The sequence below is a fragment of the Salvia splendens genome, chromosome 12 (genome assembly GCF_004379255.2).
Source record: "Salvia splendens isolate huo1 chromosome 12, SspV2, whole genome shotgun sequence".
Lineage (NCBI taxonomy): Eukaryota > Viridiplantae > Streptophyta > Magnoliopsida > Lamiales > Lamiaceae > Salvia > Salvia splendens.
In genome coordinates, this window is record NC_056043.1 from 29,739,981 (window position 1) to 29,754,557 (window position 14,577).

At 41.0% G+C, this 14,577-nt stretch overlaps 1 protein-coding gene and 1 long non-coding RNA gene across 2 annotated transcripts; both read right to left on the reverse strand.

Moving 5' to 3' along the window:
- Nucleotides 1–445: 445 nt before the first annotated feature.
- LOC121758500 lies at nt 446–6,169 on the reverse strand. Its single transcript, XR_006041486.1, has 3 exons — nt 6,099–6,169; nt 5,756–6,020; nt 446–500 (listed from the first exon to the last, which is right to left on the reverse strand). It is a non-coding gene; the product is annotated as an uncharacterized LOC121758500 (long non-coding RNA).
- A 3,302-nt stretch (nt 6,170–9,471) lies between these two features.
- On the reverse strand, nt 9,472–13,578 carry LOC121759580 (armadillo repeat-containing protein 6-like). Its single transcript, XM_042155218.1, has 8 exons — nt 13,346–13,578; nt 13,002–13,262; nt 12,167–12,450; nt 11,943–12,071; nt 11,416–11,538; nt 10,576–10,683; nt 9,813–9,991; nt 9,472–9,727 (listed from the first exon to the last, which is right to left on the reverse strand). The coding sequence occupies exons 1-8, from the start codon at nt 13,494–13,496 to the stop codon at nt 9,604–9,606; spliced, it is 1,359 nt and encodes a 452-aa protein (XP_042011152.1). The 5' UTR covers nt 13,497–13,578; the 3' UTR covers nt 9,472–9,603.
- Between the last annotated feature and the right edge of the window lie 999 nt (nt 13,579–14,577).

The following is a 14,577-nucleotide window of genomic DNA, read 5'->3' on the forward strand; positions in this document are numbered from 1 at the left end:
AAGCACTGGCATTGGGACCCACAGACTGATATTGGATACAAGATGTCATGTAGATCATAAAGATTGTCTCTATGTACCTGAATGTGCTAGAAATCTTGTTTCTGTAAGTAGATTGGATAATTTAGGTTTTAAAGTTAAGAATTGTAAATGGTGTATTCTCTTTGTATCGAAACAATTACTTTTATGGTTGTGGTACTTTGTTTGGTTCACTTTATAGATTCAATCTTGATGTAAAATTTTGTGAATCCTTATTTAATATTGAAAGTCGAGACATTAAGCGTAATGCGTCAAGTGAAAGTTCGCTTTCTTGTGGCATCAAAGATTAGGTCATATTACCAACGGGTTGTAGCCCAGTTGGCAGCGCGGAGCTGTGGTGACCTTGAGGTCATGGGTTCAAACCCCACCGCCCGCTGTGAGACTTTTGGCCTTAATCCGCAAGCCCGATCGAGTAGGATTAATCCGATTCCGCTGAATGTGGATTTAGAACACCTGTGGTCAAACTAAAAAAAAAGATTAGGTCATATTTCCAAAGAAAAGATTATGAGGTTGGTAAGAATGAACTTATTCCTCAATTAGACTTTAGTGACCTAAATATGTTTATAGATTGCATTAAAGGGAAGCAAACTAAACGCATTGTAAAGAAATCAACCACAGAAAGCACTATCAGCTTCTTGAGTTAATACATACAGATATATGTGGTCCTTTTGATGCTCTTTCGTGGCATGGTCGGTAATACTTTATCACATTTATTGATGATTACTCATGTTATGGATACATATATCTACTGCATGAAAAATCTAATTCAGTGAATGTACTAAAGATATTCATTGACGAGGTGGAAAGGTAGTTAGATAAAAAAAAGTTAAAGTAGTGAGATCGGATAGAGGTGGTAAGTTTTATGGACAATATAACGAGTTTGGATAATGTCCATCATTTGCAAAGTTACTCGAAAGTAGATGCATATGTGCACAATATACAATGTCTGGTACTCCGCAACAAAATGGTGTAGCGTAGAGGCGGAATCGTACATTAACGGAAATGGTTAAAAGTATGTTAAGTGGTTGTATTTTACCCCTTTCATTGTGGATTTATGCTTTAAAGACTGCGATGTATATGCTTAATTGGGTTCCTAGTTAGGCAGTTCCTAAAACACCGTTTGAACAGTGGACGGGAAGGAAACCTAGCTTAAGCCATATTCGTATTTGGAGTTGCCCAACAGAACTAATGTTGTATAATCATCCACATGAAAAGAGTATATATTTTATTGTCCTATCCATAGTACGAGAATAGCTGAAATGGGAAATGCTAGGTTCATTGAAAATGGTGAAACTAGTAAGGGTGAACCTAGAAATGTGGATATTCAAGAAGTCCACGATAAGGTTCATCCACATGTTGCATCGAATGTTGTTGTTCCTATTGTCTCACAAGCAAATGACACAATAGAACAACATGATAATGTGCAAAACCCACTAACCGAAAATGAAGTAAATGAACCTGTCACAATTCAAGAAGAGAATAGTGAACCACAAGAAACTTTGAGACGATCGGTAAGGGAAAGAAGATATGCAATTTCAAATGACTATGTAGTTTACGCCGTTGAAAGTGAATGTGACTTAAGCCTTGATGAAGACCTGATCTCATTCCGATAAGCCATGGAATGTGAAAATTCTGAAAAGTGGTTGATTGCCACAAAGTTTGGGACTTAGTAGAATTGCCTAAAGGTTTTTAAACCATTGGTTCTAAATGGATTTTTAAAACCAAATGTGATTTGAAAGGTAACATCGAAAGATACAAGGTTCGTCTTTTTAAAAAATGCTTCACCCAAAAGAATGACATTGACTATAAAGAAACCTTCTCTCTAGTTTCAAAGAATGATTCTTTAAGAATTGTTTTTACTTTGGTGGCTCATTATGATCTCGAGCTACACCAAATGGATGTGAAAACCGCCTTTCTAAATGGAGAAATTGAAGAAGAAGTTTACATGAACCAACCCGAAGAATTCTTAGCAACAGGACAAGAACACTTATTATGTAAATTGTTAAATTCAATATATGGACTAAAACAAGCTTTTAGACAATGGTATACCAAGTTAAATGATATCATTATATTATATGATTTTGTAGAGATCATTGTCATCGATGCATCTATGTAAAAATAAACAATGGCATATCAAGTTAAATGATATCATTATATTATATGATTTTGTAGAGATCATTGTCATCGATGCATCTATGTAAAAATAAGTGGGTGCAAGTTTATAATTTTAGACTTATATGTTGATGATATTTTGCTTGTAGCAAATGTCATAGGAATGTTACATGTAAAGAAATCTCTTTATCACTAACAATTTGATTATCTCATTTAGTAAAAAATGAAATAAAAGTAATGTGATTTCACCTATAACAAAAATCTATTTGAAAAATGTACAAAATCTCTCGAACTGGGGTGCTGCCGTCAGCACTATTCGACAAAACAAAAGATGCAAGATCATGCACAAGATTGTGCATCACACAAACTTGCACATTTCCATGATCATCTCGCGCCACAACATGCATCAGAGAATTGTGTACAAGAACATTGAAAAACTTATTTCCCACATCTTCCATCTCATTTCTTTCATCTGGTTGAAGAAAACCTTCTGACATCCACTGTTCAATTACTTTCTGCTTCATAATCCCGCGACCTTTAGGGAAAACTGAGCAGTACGCAAAGCACTTCTTGAGAGATGATGAAGGCAAATAATCAAAGCTCAATTTCAGTATTTTTTTTATTCTTTCAGGCCATCCACAACGCTGTTCCTATATCGTTCCTTAAACCACTATTTGAGGGCCCCACTGTACTTTTTTACTCCATTCCTTAACTAAGGAACGGAACCTGCAACCCTTCGTTCCTTAACCGTTCCTTAAATTACTATTCATTCAATTTCATTTTTTTTATTTCCAACCCAATTCAATTTAAATAAACACACTTTATTAAAAAATAAACACACTTTATTAAAAAACACACAACATTAAAAAAAATTACAACTTAAACTTAAAAAAATAAAAAGCACCCAATTAAAATCCTAAAAATATAAAAGTACACAATTTTAATAATTTCATCCGCCAAAATTTGCCCAAATGTGCTCAATTAGATCCTGTTGGAGTTGGGTGTGGGCACTAGAGTCGCGTGTCCTTGCACGAATAGATAACCGTTCTTGTATAGACGGATGCGCTCCACTTCGAGGCGGACTACTTGCGGTTGAGCTTCCGGGGGATTCGTCGTCGAACCAATTTCCCGCCTCGGGTCCTTCGTCTTGGAAAATCATGTTGTGCAAGATTATGCACGTATACATGATGTCGACCATGTTTTCCATGAACCACGTACGAGCCGGGGCTTTGATGATGTTGAAGTGCGCTTGGAGAACCCCGAACGCCCTTTCCACATCCTTGCGAGCAGCCTCCTGCTTCTGCGCAAAAAGAGCCTGCTTTGGGTTCGCAGACCCACTGCACGTCTTCACGAAGGTAGGCCACTTCAGGTAGATGCCATCGGCGAGATATTACCCCATTTTATAAAGCCGGTTGTTGGCGACGAAGTTGATGGTCGGCGCTTTACCATCCAAAACTTCGGTCAAGAGGTCGGACTGGTGGAGCACGTTTACATCGTTGTTCGACCCGGGGACCCCGAAGTACGCGTGCCAGATCCAAAGGCGGTAGTCGGCAACGGCCTCAAGTATAACGGTTGGGTGGGTGCCTTTGTGGCCGCTCGTGTAGGACCCCTTCCACGCCACCGGGCAATTCTTCCATTGCCAGTGCATGCAATCGACGCTGCCGAGCATCCCGGGGAATCCGTGCACTGTTTCGTGAAGGTCGAGCAGGAACTGACAATCGGTCGTGCTTGGCCTCCGGAGAAATTCGTCGGTGAAGGCTGCCCGGACGCCTTTGCAGAATTTGAGCAAGCACATTCGCCCAGTGCTGTCTCCGATGTGGAGGTATTCGTCGAACATGTCGGCCGTTTGTCCAGTGGCAAGCTGGCGGATTGCTGCAGTACATTTCTGCAGCGTCGTGTGGCTGGGACGGCCGACCGCGTCGTACCCTTCCTGGAAGAACTCTTCCCTGGCTGCCAAAGTATTCGCGATGTGGAGAAATAAAGGTTTCCCCATGCGGAAACGGCAACGGAAGTACGTATCTCCCCAAACCGGGTTATCGCAGAAGTAGTCGCGTACTAACCTTACAGCGGCTTCCTCTCGGTTACGATGGATGTACGTACGAGAGCGTCGTTGGGGCGGCGCGGCTTCTTCGGCCTCCCGTCGTCGATCTTCTTCAAGTGATTGTTGCAATATTTGACGCATTTGTTCAAAAGGATCCATTAGTTTGATTAAATTTGGGAGAAGGAAACGAGAGTTGATTTGTGATGAAAATTGGGGTGGAAATAGAGAGGAATAGATGTGTGTTTGTGATTGAAATGAGTATGAAATAGGAGTATTTATAGAGTAAATAAATAAATAAAAAATAAAAAAAATATAAAACGGATATAAAAAAACGGTCACATTACCGTTGCAAAAAAAAAATTATTAAATTCGTATTTTAAAAAAAATTGAATTATTGCGTCACCGGGACGAAGCCCACTCGCGGGGCAGCGAGTGGGCTTCACGCGTCGAATGGGAGGCCGCCACGTCGCCTAGGCGCGTGGCGGAACGTTTCGTTTCGCGTTCCTCCGGAACGGAACACAGCACGGCATAGGAACGGGGGCGGCACGGAATGGCGACGGAACGTAGGCTGCAACGCGTGCCTCCGCGGAATCGTTCCGCCGGAACGGCATAGGAACCGCAACGGCACAGCGTTGCGGGTGCCCTCAGCACCTTCAGCGTCTGAGAGACAATTTACACTGATTAAGCGCCACTCTTCTTCGGACTTATACCGTCGAAGCACACCGCCAACTACATTGGCAGCTAAGGGCAAACCTTGACATGCTTCTGCAATCTTTTTTCCAATTATCTCAAGTACTGGTGGAACTTCATCATTTCCATCAAAAGCTTTTTCAACGATTATGGACCAGAACTCATCATCTGATAAGCCACTTAAAGTGTATTCAAGTGGTCTCACAATTGAAGCAACATTTTTTACTTCTGGTAGTGATGACAATGTCATTTTCCTTAGTGGAAGTAACTCCTGACATGGAATTTATAAAGTCTTCCCACTTTGGAACATCTTCATTCCATATATGATCAAGAACAAGAAGATATGATTTAGCCTCTAGAGCTTTTCGAAGCCTTTTTAAGATGGCTTCCCTACTCTGACCTTCATCACCACCACCGACGTGTGAGGTCAATGTTGAAAGGATTTTTTTGAAAAGTATGATGGGATCAAAGGTTTGAGAAACACGAACCCAAATAAGTGATCCAAATCGATCCTTTACCCTTTCATGATTAAAAACTTTACTAGTCAAAGTAGTTTTCCCCATTCCCACAAGAGCAATGATGGAGAACATCCGTTTTTCTTCTTCTGGGTGTGTCTGGGTGAGCATGTCAACTATTACTGTCACATCATTATCTCTTCCAATAAAGATTGGATCAAGACTGAACGAATCAGTCTCAGGGGAAGAAGTATTAACATCAACAGGAAGTCTTCGCATCCGCAAGAATGTTTTGAAGGCCAAGTTGTGTTGCCCTTTTGTTCAGAGACTCAAATTCCATATTGATTTCTTTGATGGCATGAGCCATTTTAGAGTGACGTAAAATGCGACAAGGACTGCAGAATGACAAGCAGGATAGTACCTTATTCTCCGGCCTCGCTTTTTGGTAGAGAAAATGATAGTTGAGTTCATCCATGACGTTATCAGCATTGAAAGCCACAGCTTCAAGTTGCCTCAACCAGATCTTGACAGCTTGGGTGGTGGATTTCTTCTCAGCCTCACTCAAGTATGCTTGAATCATCTCCAAAGTTTCTGGAGCTGTTTGGCATCTTTATCGACACTTCGTAGTAGAGAGTACTCTTCCTTGAGAAAGTTGATCAGGTTTTCGACAAGAACTTCGATGCCTGCTGTAGCAACGGCTGCCATGGTTTAGATCTAGAGAGAGAGTTAATGTTTGAAGATGAAGAATGCTTGATGACGCTCACCTATCCACTGTCAATTGTCCTTGTCAATGTTACAATCCCATGCATGAGATTGCTCAAAAAGACCACCTCCGTTCCTCAGGCTAACACCTTTTGTTCCATTCATATGGCAAATATTTATATATAAGTGTTTAATTATTGAACTCAAAGAGTAATGATACTATTGTGTGTGACTAGGCATGATAATAATGTATGAAATCAAAGATTTTGGATTTGAAATTTCTGTCTAATTTTCAATCAAAAATAGATATGAAAAGTGGGCATTAATGGGAGAATGAAGCCACATTATTGAGAAACTTACGGACAAAAAGAAAAATAGAACAATTCGTTGTGGATGGGGAAGTATAGATTGTACTCAGGACACGAATTTAAGTACTACTCCTTCTGTCCCGCTTTAAGAGTTCCGGTTGAGTCGGACACATGTTTTAAGAAAGTGTTTGTGGGTGTTTATAAATAAATGTTGTAGTTGATGTTGTGACCCACTTTTAATTGAGTGTGTAATAAATAAATGTTTTAGTGGATATTGGGACCCACTTTTAACACTTTTTTAAGTACTTACTTTGTAAGCAATTTTTTATTAGTTTATCCCAACCGGGACTCCTAAGAGCATTAGCAGTGGGGCGCCCTAAGGGACGCCTTAAAGCCCGCCCTATGCACCGCCACGTCAGCATTTTATCCTCCAATAATTCCACTTGCAGTGGGGCGCCCTATAAGCCGTCCTAAAGGCCGCCCTATAGGTTTCACTATTGTTTTGTTAATTAATTTAAATGTTTTCAAATATGTAAATGCAAAATAATTAAAAAATACCACGATTAATTAAAAACGGCAAATCCTACATTGATTAATTTTACACGAGTTAGAAATGAAAAAAAAGTTGACAACTCTACAAAAGTCCCAACTTGCGGCGCAGCTCATCGATCATCCCAAGGAGGTATTCGGCTTTGGCCGGGTCCTGACATTGCATGAGGGCGTTGTGCGTGTCCAACAACATCCTCCGGTTGGCGGCCGCTGCCAAATCCGCGAAGGCAAGTGCCGCCGGGGTCGGGGTCGGGATCGGCGATGGGGGGGCGACCGCGGCTTGCGAGGAGGATGTCGCCTTCGCCTTCCCCTTGTTCTTCGCAGCCTTGACGCCAATGGGACGTCGGGAAGACATCGGTGTGCCGGAACTCTCCTCCTCCTCGTACATCGTCCAGTTGAGGTCCACTGGATATGCGCCGCTTTCACTGCTTGTGTAAGTACCTGCTTCGGTGGTCCTCGTCCTCTTTGGCGCAGAGGATGGCAGAATCCCGCCCTGGAACTTCTGCTTGTTCTTCAAGAGCGCCCAGATGTTGAAATGCTTGAAGTCGCCGTAGATTGACTGGTACGACAACAGCGCTCTATCGCGCATATCGCTCAAGCTCCCGCCGCTTCTCTGCTTCTTCGAGCACTTCTCGTACTCCGCCGAGAACGGGTTGACTTGCTTCTTCACCTGATCCTAGTGCTTGCGGAGCTGCTCCCTATGGCGCTTATACGCGCTCGGCGGCGGGACGAGTTGGAGACGGGTCCATGTCAGACAGACTGTACGAATCCGTACTGAATTCGGGATCGTACTGCTTGTTGGAGTCGAACGACCGATATTCGTCAGGGTCTGTACTCGGCCATCGTGCACCACCCCCAAACATCAGACTATTCGGACTTGGGTATTCACTGGAATCCATTTTATAGTGTAATTTGAGTGTGGAAAAGTAAATTGAAAGGTTACCAACAGTGTTGTTAGGGTCGCGGGTCGGTCCGGGGCGATAAGGCTGGACCCCGGGTCGCGGGGCGATGGGGCACCGGGGCGAGGGACCCACAAATCGAGCGCAAAATTAATTATTATTTATATATTAGTAATAATAATGATTAAAGATAATTCACTATAATATAAATACTTATATTTACATAACAGGAAAAAAATATTTTTAAAGTTCAATTACATTGGGTAGAAAAGAATTATTGGAGGAATTATAATCAATTTACTTATTATAATATTTAATTAATGGATTTTATAATAGAGTCATTTTAGAAAAAGATGAAAGATTGGAAGAAATAATAAATTATTATTTTATTTCTCTTCATTTAAATAAACATAATTATTATTTTATTTCTCTTCATTTAATTCATAAAACAAAATTAGGTAAAATGAAAAGCTCCATAAATAGAGATTGTGATGTTCTAAAGATTACTAAATTAGCTTTATATAAACCTAAAATTAAATTATAAATATAAGGAATTAATAAAATATGTTACTTATACAAATAATAACAATAGAAATAAACAATAATTGATGGAGTACTATAATTATATATTCGAACACGTTTTAGGATTTTCGATAAAAAAGAAAAAGATTGCACATGAATCAAATTTTCTGAGCCAATCTTAAAAATACAATGAAAGAGAAAAATAGTCAAAAAGTAATTTCGTTTCCCAATGTAAACTGATCAAATTGACCCTCTATCTATCTCTCTCTCTATATCCTGTCTCGTCTCCCCTCCCTCTTCTTTTTTCTGTGTAAAAGCAAAAAATCTGCAACCTACCGGCGAACCAGGGCGGACGGCAACAGGTAAGCCCCCGCTCCGGCGGGGGCTTAGCCTACGCTAGTTACGTATCTCGCTCCAGTCGCCCCGACAGCCCAAAGCGCGCCCCGACGGCGCCCCACGTATCTCGCTCGGCTTACCCATGTTGGGGCGAAGCCGGTCTCGATCATGGCAACCCGCGTCCCGAGCGCGCCCCGGGCGCGTTTTTGACAACACTGGTTACAAATGAAGGTGGGGTAGAGGGTATTTATATAAATAAATTTTTCAGAATAAATAAAAAATAAAAACGCGTTGCATCGTCCGCGCCATCGTCCGCATCGTTCACAGTGGGCGGACAATGGCGCGGACGATGCCCTATCGTCCGCGTATCGTCCGCGGACGATCTATAGGGCGCGGACGATGCATCGGGCCGTCCGCGCACCCACAGTGGGCAGACGATGGCACGCCTAAGGCATCGGGAGGCCTATCGTCAGCCCCATTGCTGATGCTCTAACTCATCTCTAGCTTGACGTCACTTAACTCACTTGGATTTTAAATGCAACTGAGGTCAAGCTAGATATGCTAATATCATAATATTATAAAGATTTTTTATTATAGAATACTCTCTCTGTCCCATTAAATATGCAACATTTGCTTTTTGGCACGAGATTTTATGTAGTGTTGTTTTGTGAGTTAATGAAGAGAGGGTAAAGTAAGAGACAAGAAAAAATAGAGAGTATTATTTCTATTTTTAGAAACATTTCATTTTTAATGGGACATACCAAAAAGGAAAATGTTTCATTTCTAATGGGACAGAGGGAGTAAGAACCACGATACCAACATATACATAATATCTATCTGCAACATAATACTAAAACAGATGTGATGAGATCATGACATGAAATTACAACAGGTGAAATTCTTGGATAGTGGCTGCAATATTAAATATGATAATGGAATAACAGTGAAAAAGGTCACGAGTTGTAATTGTCCAAACCTAAATCCCTAAGCGCATCGGTGGCAGCAGCTTTGCAGTTCTTGTGGCTTTGCTTCGCCCTTCGGATTAGTTGCTCAATGCCATTATTAAGCAGAATTTTTCTGCACATCATAGTGCCAGCATCTCAGAGAAAAAATCATTGGTAATCATCGCAGTAGCACATATCAAAGTCGAAAAACTATGTACCTATTTTCTGCATTTCGAACGACAAGGTTCCTGATCATGAAACAAGAGCTCCTCTGCAGCTGATCCGACTGAGGAAACTTTTTCATAGTTTGTATAGCAAGGTCCCCGGCTCCAGATTCAATTGCACGAGCTGCATTCTCTGGGGACCTCAAACATAGAGTAGTTATAATTGACATGACCTGTTCATCCAGGAAACACGGTCTGATGCATTAGGTGCTTGTCGAATAATAAATAAAGCATAAACAGATATTAAGTGAACAAAAAGCACAGAGAGTTGAAGCATGCATATAAGAAAGTGAAAGTAACGTCTGGTTGTTGGCACTTCATTTTCATGCTCTGTCATTTTTATCCTTCTACCTTCTTTTCTTTCATTTCTGTTGGGGAGGGGGGACCATGGGGTTGAAGTAGGGTAAAGGTTGATTAATATTCAGGTTACATCTATAAAAGAGTCTCCCACTATCTTTCTTTGCTTTTAAGTTGGATTTTTGAATAAAGAGTTTATATTATAGTACTAAAAAATTAAAAGGAGTTTAAACACCTCAAAGAGACTATTGGCGTATGTAATTATATGTTACAGATAATAATATACATTGTAGATATGACTAATTTATTTCCTTATCTATCCAGGGATGGCTGCTACTCTAGGAACAATCAATAACAAATTACATTGTAGTCAAAAGCTTCAGTCCAACCAGTAGCAAAAAGAAAGAGTATGTTGTAGTACTAGGTACTACAGATATATGGGGTTTAAGCATTTTTTTACCTCTTGCAGCACCAAAGGATCGTCTGAGAATCTCGCTGAAAGACTAACAAGCTTATCTAAGCCTCCCTTTTCAACAATAAGGTTCTTATTTACATCACTTCCTGCAAGCTAATCAAACACATTCTATTAGACATTCTTCAAAGTTCCAGACCACCAAAAAACTATAAAGGATCTATCAAACTGAAGATGGACAAAGACATGAAATGAATTTAGGCAAAGATAGTGAAAAATAATACTGGTGCCGGAGCAAGATAATATGTATCAGAAAAATATTCTAGAAAATCCTAAATGGCAATCAAATAGGAATACCAACTGGATATGCTGTACATAAAAAAGACGCCTAACACTACCTTTGAGAACAGAACAGGAAGAAACGTTTGCAGCAGTATAAGCATGGAGAATTAGCACAGTTAGAAAACACTAGACTATCAAATACGATTGATGGTTGCTAAAGCTATCCTACTAAAATGTAATCTTAGACTGGTGCATGATGTGCACTGATGCAAAATGCAGATAAACAATCAAAATTAACAAGGGTGGCAAACTGGCCAAGTACCAAAAAAGCTCTGGCACTCGCATAGTCGCATGTTTATACCAAGTATCGGAAACATAACTAATCGTTCAGTTAATATAGAATTAAACGGATGTAGAGATTACCTTGCATTTGTAATATATCTTGTTTACAACTATTCATAAACAATTCTACATCATTTTCTATTTAGGTTTCTTAATATATTTTTAGTTGTATATAGGACATTATGCCAGCCCAACAGCAATATCTAATGCCCCTGGCATTGATCACTACTCATATAGTCATGTATGGTGAAATTCAGTTTGCACCTTAGACAGCAAAGAGCACAGAGCTTTTGCTGCAGCACTGTTGCCCTGCATACCACTATCATCAAGGCACCTTAGAATCACATCTATACCCCCAACATGAGAAACGGACCTGCAAATCTCATCCTGCAATAATAGATGAGTAAGAGTGAATAAGATGTATTAAAATTCAACATGAGGTAACCTATCTTTCTGCTTCTCAAAACCAGAAGCCACATTCTTGGTACAATCTAAAAGGTGTTAAATTTAAATAACTAAATTTTGAAATAACAATTTTTTTCTTCGTTTTTTGATTCGAGGGAGGGGGAGCAGTAAGAATTGACTATTTGAGTTTTTAAATAAAGGAGGTCAACTGCTTGAAAAGGGAACTACATTTATTCATGTAATGTATTTAGAATTCATTCTAGTGGTACCTCAAAACAAGGATGGCCACAACATGCAAACGCTCAGCCGTTTTGACATTATTAAACACGAGTTACATACCACAGGATGCAGAATGAAAAGAAAAAAAGAATCTGGTACACTCTTACATTCACAGCAACAGCTTTCAGAGCTATGCTAGCTGATATTAGACAGGGGGAACTAAGGCCATTACGAAGTGAATCTACAAGAACTTCTGCAATTCCCAACTTTGAGAACTTTCGAGCATAACCAAAAACCTGAAATGAATGTACAGAATACCAGGACGGTAAGCAAAACCATAAAATACAGAATCAGTCACTAGCAAGTAAACTTCCACCAAAAGTCGACTTACTTGTGAAGCTAGAACGCGATTGTCATCAGATGATAAGATGACATGTATAGCATTATATATGCTCGGAATGCTCTCTCCATTGTTTTCTTTTAGAATCTGTAATATTAATTCATCTATTTCCATGTCCATGAATGATTCTTTGAGAACTTCATTTCCAGTTGCAGCTGCAGCGACAACTGAGAAACAACTATCTAAGATCTTAACATCTTCACTTTCATTGCTCAGAATACCTACAACTATCTTTGGGCCTCCATTCTCCTTAAATATTTCAGTAGTTTGGAGATCTGCACAAAAAACAGCACAGATAAGATATTTCCTACCAACTGAAGTAAACCAATTTTAACAGTATCGTCCACAACATAACATATTGCTGGTATGGATCAGAAATTAGTCTGTAGATATATCTTGCTCAGTTCAAAAAACAAAAGATTAAGTCTGTCAAGCAAACAAAGATTTATTGCAGAACATAATGATACTCAAACTTTTGAACTATTTCCAGTTGGAGTATGAAATCGCATATTAAAAACTGCAAAAACTACCTACACTATAGTGTAACCTTTCCTTTCACAACTCAATCCACAGCTATTACGTACACTTATATTGGGCTACCGCAGTGTTGATCTTATGGAGCTTAGTCCAAGGACTCATACCTAAACATATTATCAGTGTATATTTAAGTCCAACTTAAGTGAATTCCGAGAGGGAAATGTCTGCTATCAATAATGCTTGTGGATCAGTTGGATCTACAAGATTAAGTTCATAAAAGTGCATAGAACTCTTAAAATTTTATAGTTGAGTTCCTTTAGATCAAACATTATGGCAGAGAAGTCTATACCGTGAATAACGGAAGCCAAGGCCTTTAATCCTGAAGCCAAACCCTGGCGATACTCGTCTCGGAGCTTTGCACAAACAGAAATAATCAACTCCACCGCTCCATTTTTGGCCGCAATTGCCGCTTTTCCCGATTCTTTATCTCCACACAAAACACTCAACTCATCCAATAATTCAACAGCTTCCGGCAATGGCTTTTCCTCTCTCAATTTCCCCAAACACTCAATAACTGGATTACTTTCTCCTGGTACGGAGGTCACAATTCCTTGATAAAATTAAAGACAAAAAGAGTGAGAAATGTAGTCCCGCAGCTAGTGAAGAAATCTGAGTGTGGTCGGAGATACAAACCGGATAGATCGACGCCTTGAAGAGTGAGTGTCTGGATAGCGTCGTTGAGAGCTTCAGCTGGATCCATGCCGAGATCTTCTATGTTTTCCTCCACCATTTCGTCGAAGGCTTTCTGTGAAATTGTACGCGCCGCCGCCTTCGCCGGTGCCATCCTGTGCCGCCGATCGGAGAGAGAGAGAGTGCGTGTGATTTAGCGGTGGTGATTCGCGATTTAGAAATTTGAATGTTAGCGGGCTGAGATCATATTAAAAGGGTTTGGGCTAAGATTTTGGTTTGCGCGAAAAATTCGTAGCAGCCCATAAAACCGCGATAGTGGGGAATTGAGTATTTAAGGCTTCATTTTAATTAATTATTTATTTTATTTTCATGCAGTAAAAATAATTTATGTATGGTCATGAGAACCGGGAAACTCAATTGAATTAATTTGAAATTGTGGTCGACATCATGGCGTGACAGGCTGACGGATTAGAGCATCTCCAGTGGTCGGCTAGCAAGCGGCTCGCCGATTTTTGGCGCTCGCCGAACGGCTCGCCGAACTATTGCAGCCGGCGAGCGCCAAATCGGCGAGGGAACGCCGATTCCCTGGCGCTCGCCGATTCTCTCGCCGATCGGCTCGCCGCTATTGCAGCCTCCCGATCGGCGAGGAACCGGCGAGCCAAATTTTCTTTTTTATTTTATTTTCGAAACACTATATATACGCGATTTGTGCGACATTTTCATTCGCACCACTTGTTTTAACGAGTACTCTCTCTATCTTAATTTCTGTACAAGATGAACAACGTGAAATGGATCTCAACAACGAGCCAAATTCAGGGTCGAGCGGGTCGCAAACTCCCACGGTCCCCGTGGGAGGTGGATGGAATCAGATGCCCGGGTACTACAACAACATGTACCCTTAGCAGCAGATGATGCCCGGGATGGCATCTGGTGGTGGTATGCCGGGATGGCAGGGGACGTCGGGGGGTCAGGGGGGACCGGGGATGCATCCCGGGATGACGATGATGCCGGGGGGACCGGGGATGCATCCCGGGATGCCGATGATGTCGGGGTGGGCACCTGGGATGCAGGCGACGCCGGGGTACCCGGCGATGCAGGTGACGCCGGGGATGGCGGGGACGTAGGGTACACCGTGGGGGCAGGCGACGTCAGGTATCGCCCCAGCTTTGATTTTTGTACTGCTGCTTCGCACACAACGACCCCAGCGGAGACGCAGTTCGAGGGGATTGATACCT

Excerpts from the sequence above, each read along its gene's own strand:
- LOC121759580 (XM_042155218.1), bottom strand. The coding sequence starts at position 13,496 with ATGGCACCGGCGAAGGCGGCGGCGCGTACAATTTCACAGAAAGCCTTC. Across the intron at positions 12,072-12,166 it reads ATCGCGTTCTAGCTTCACAA|GTTTTTGGTTATGCTCGAAA; the intron begins GTAAGTCGACTT and ends CATTCATTTCAG. Across the intron at positions 11,539-11,942 it reads TGAAAGCTGTTGCTGTGAAT|GATGAGATTTGCAGGTCCGT; the intron begins GTAAGAGTGTAC and ends CTATTATTGCAG.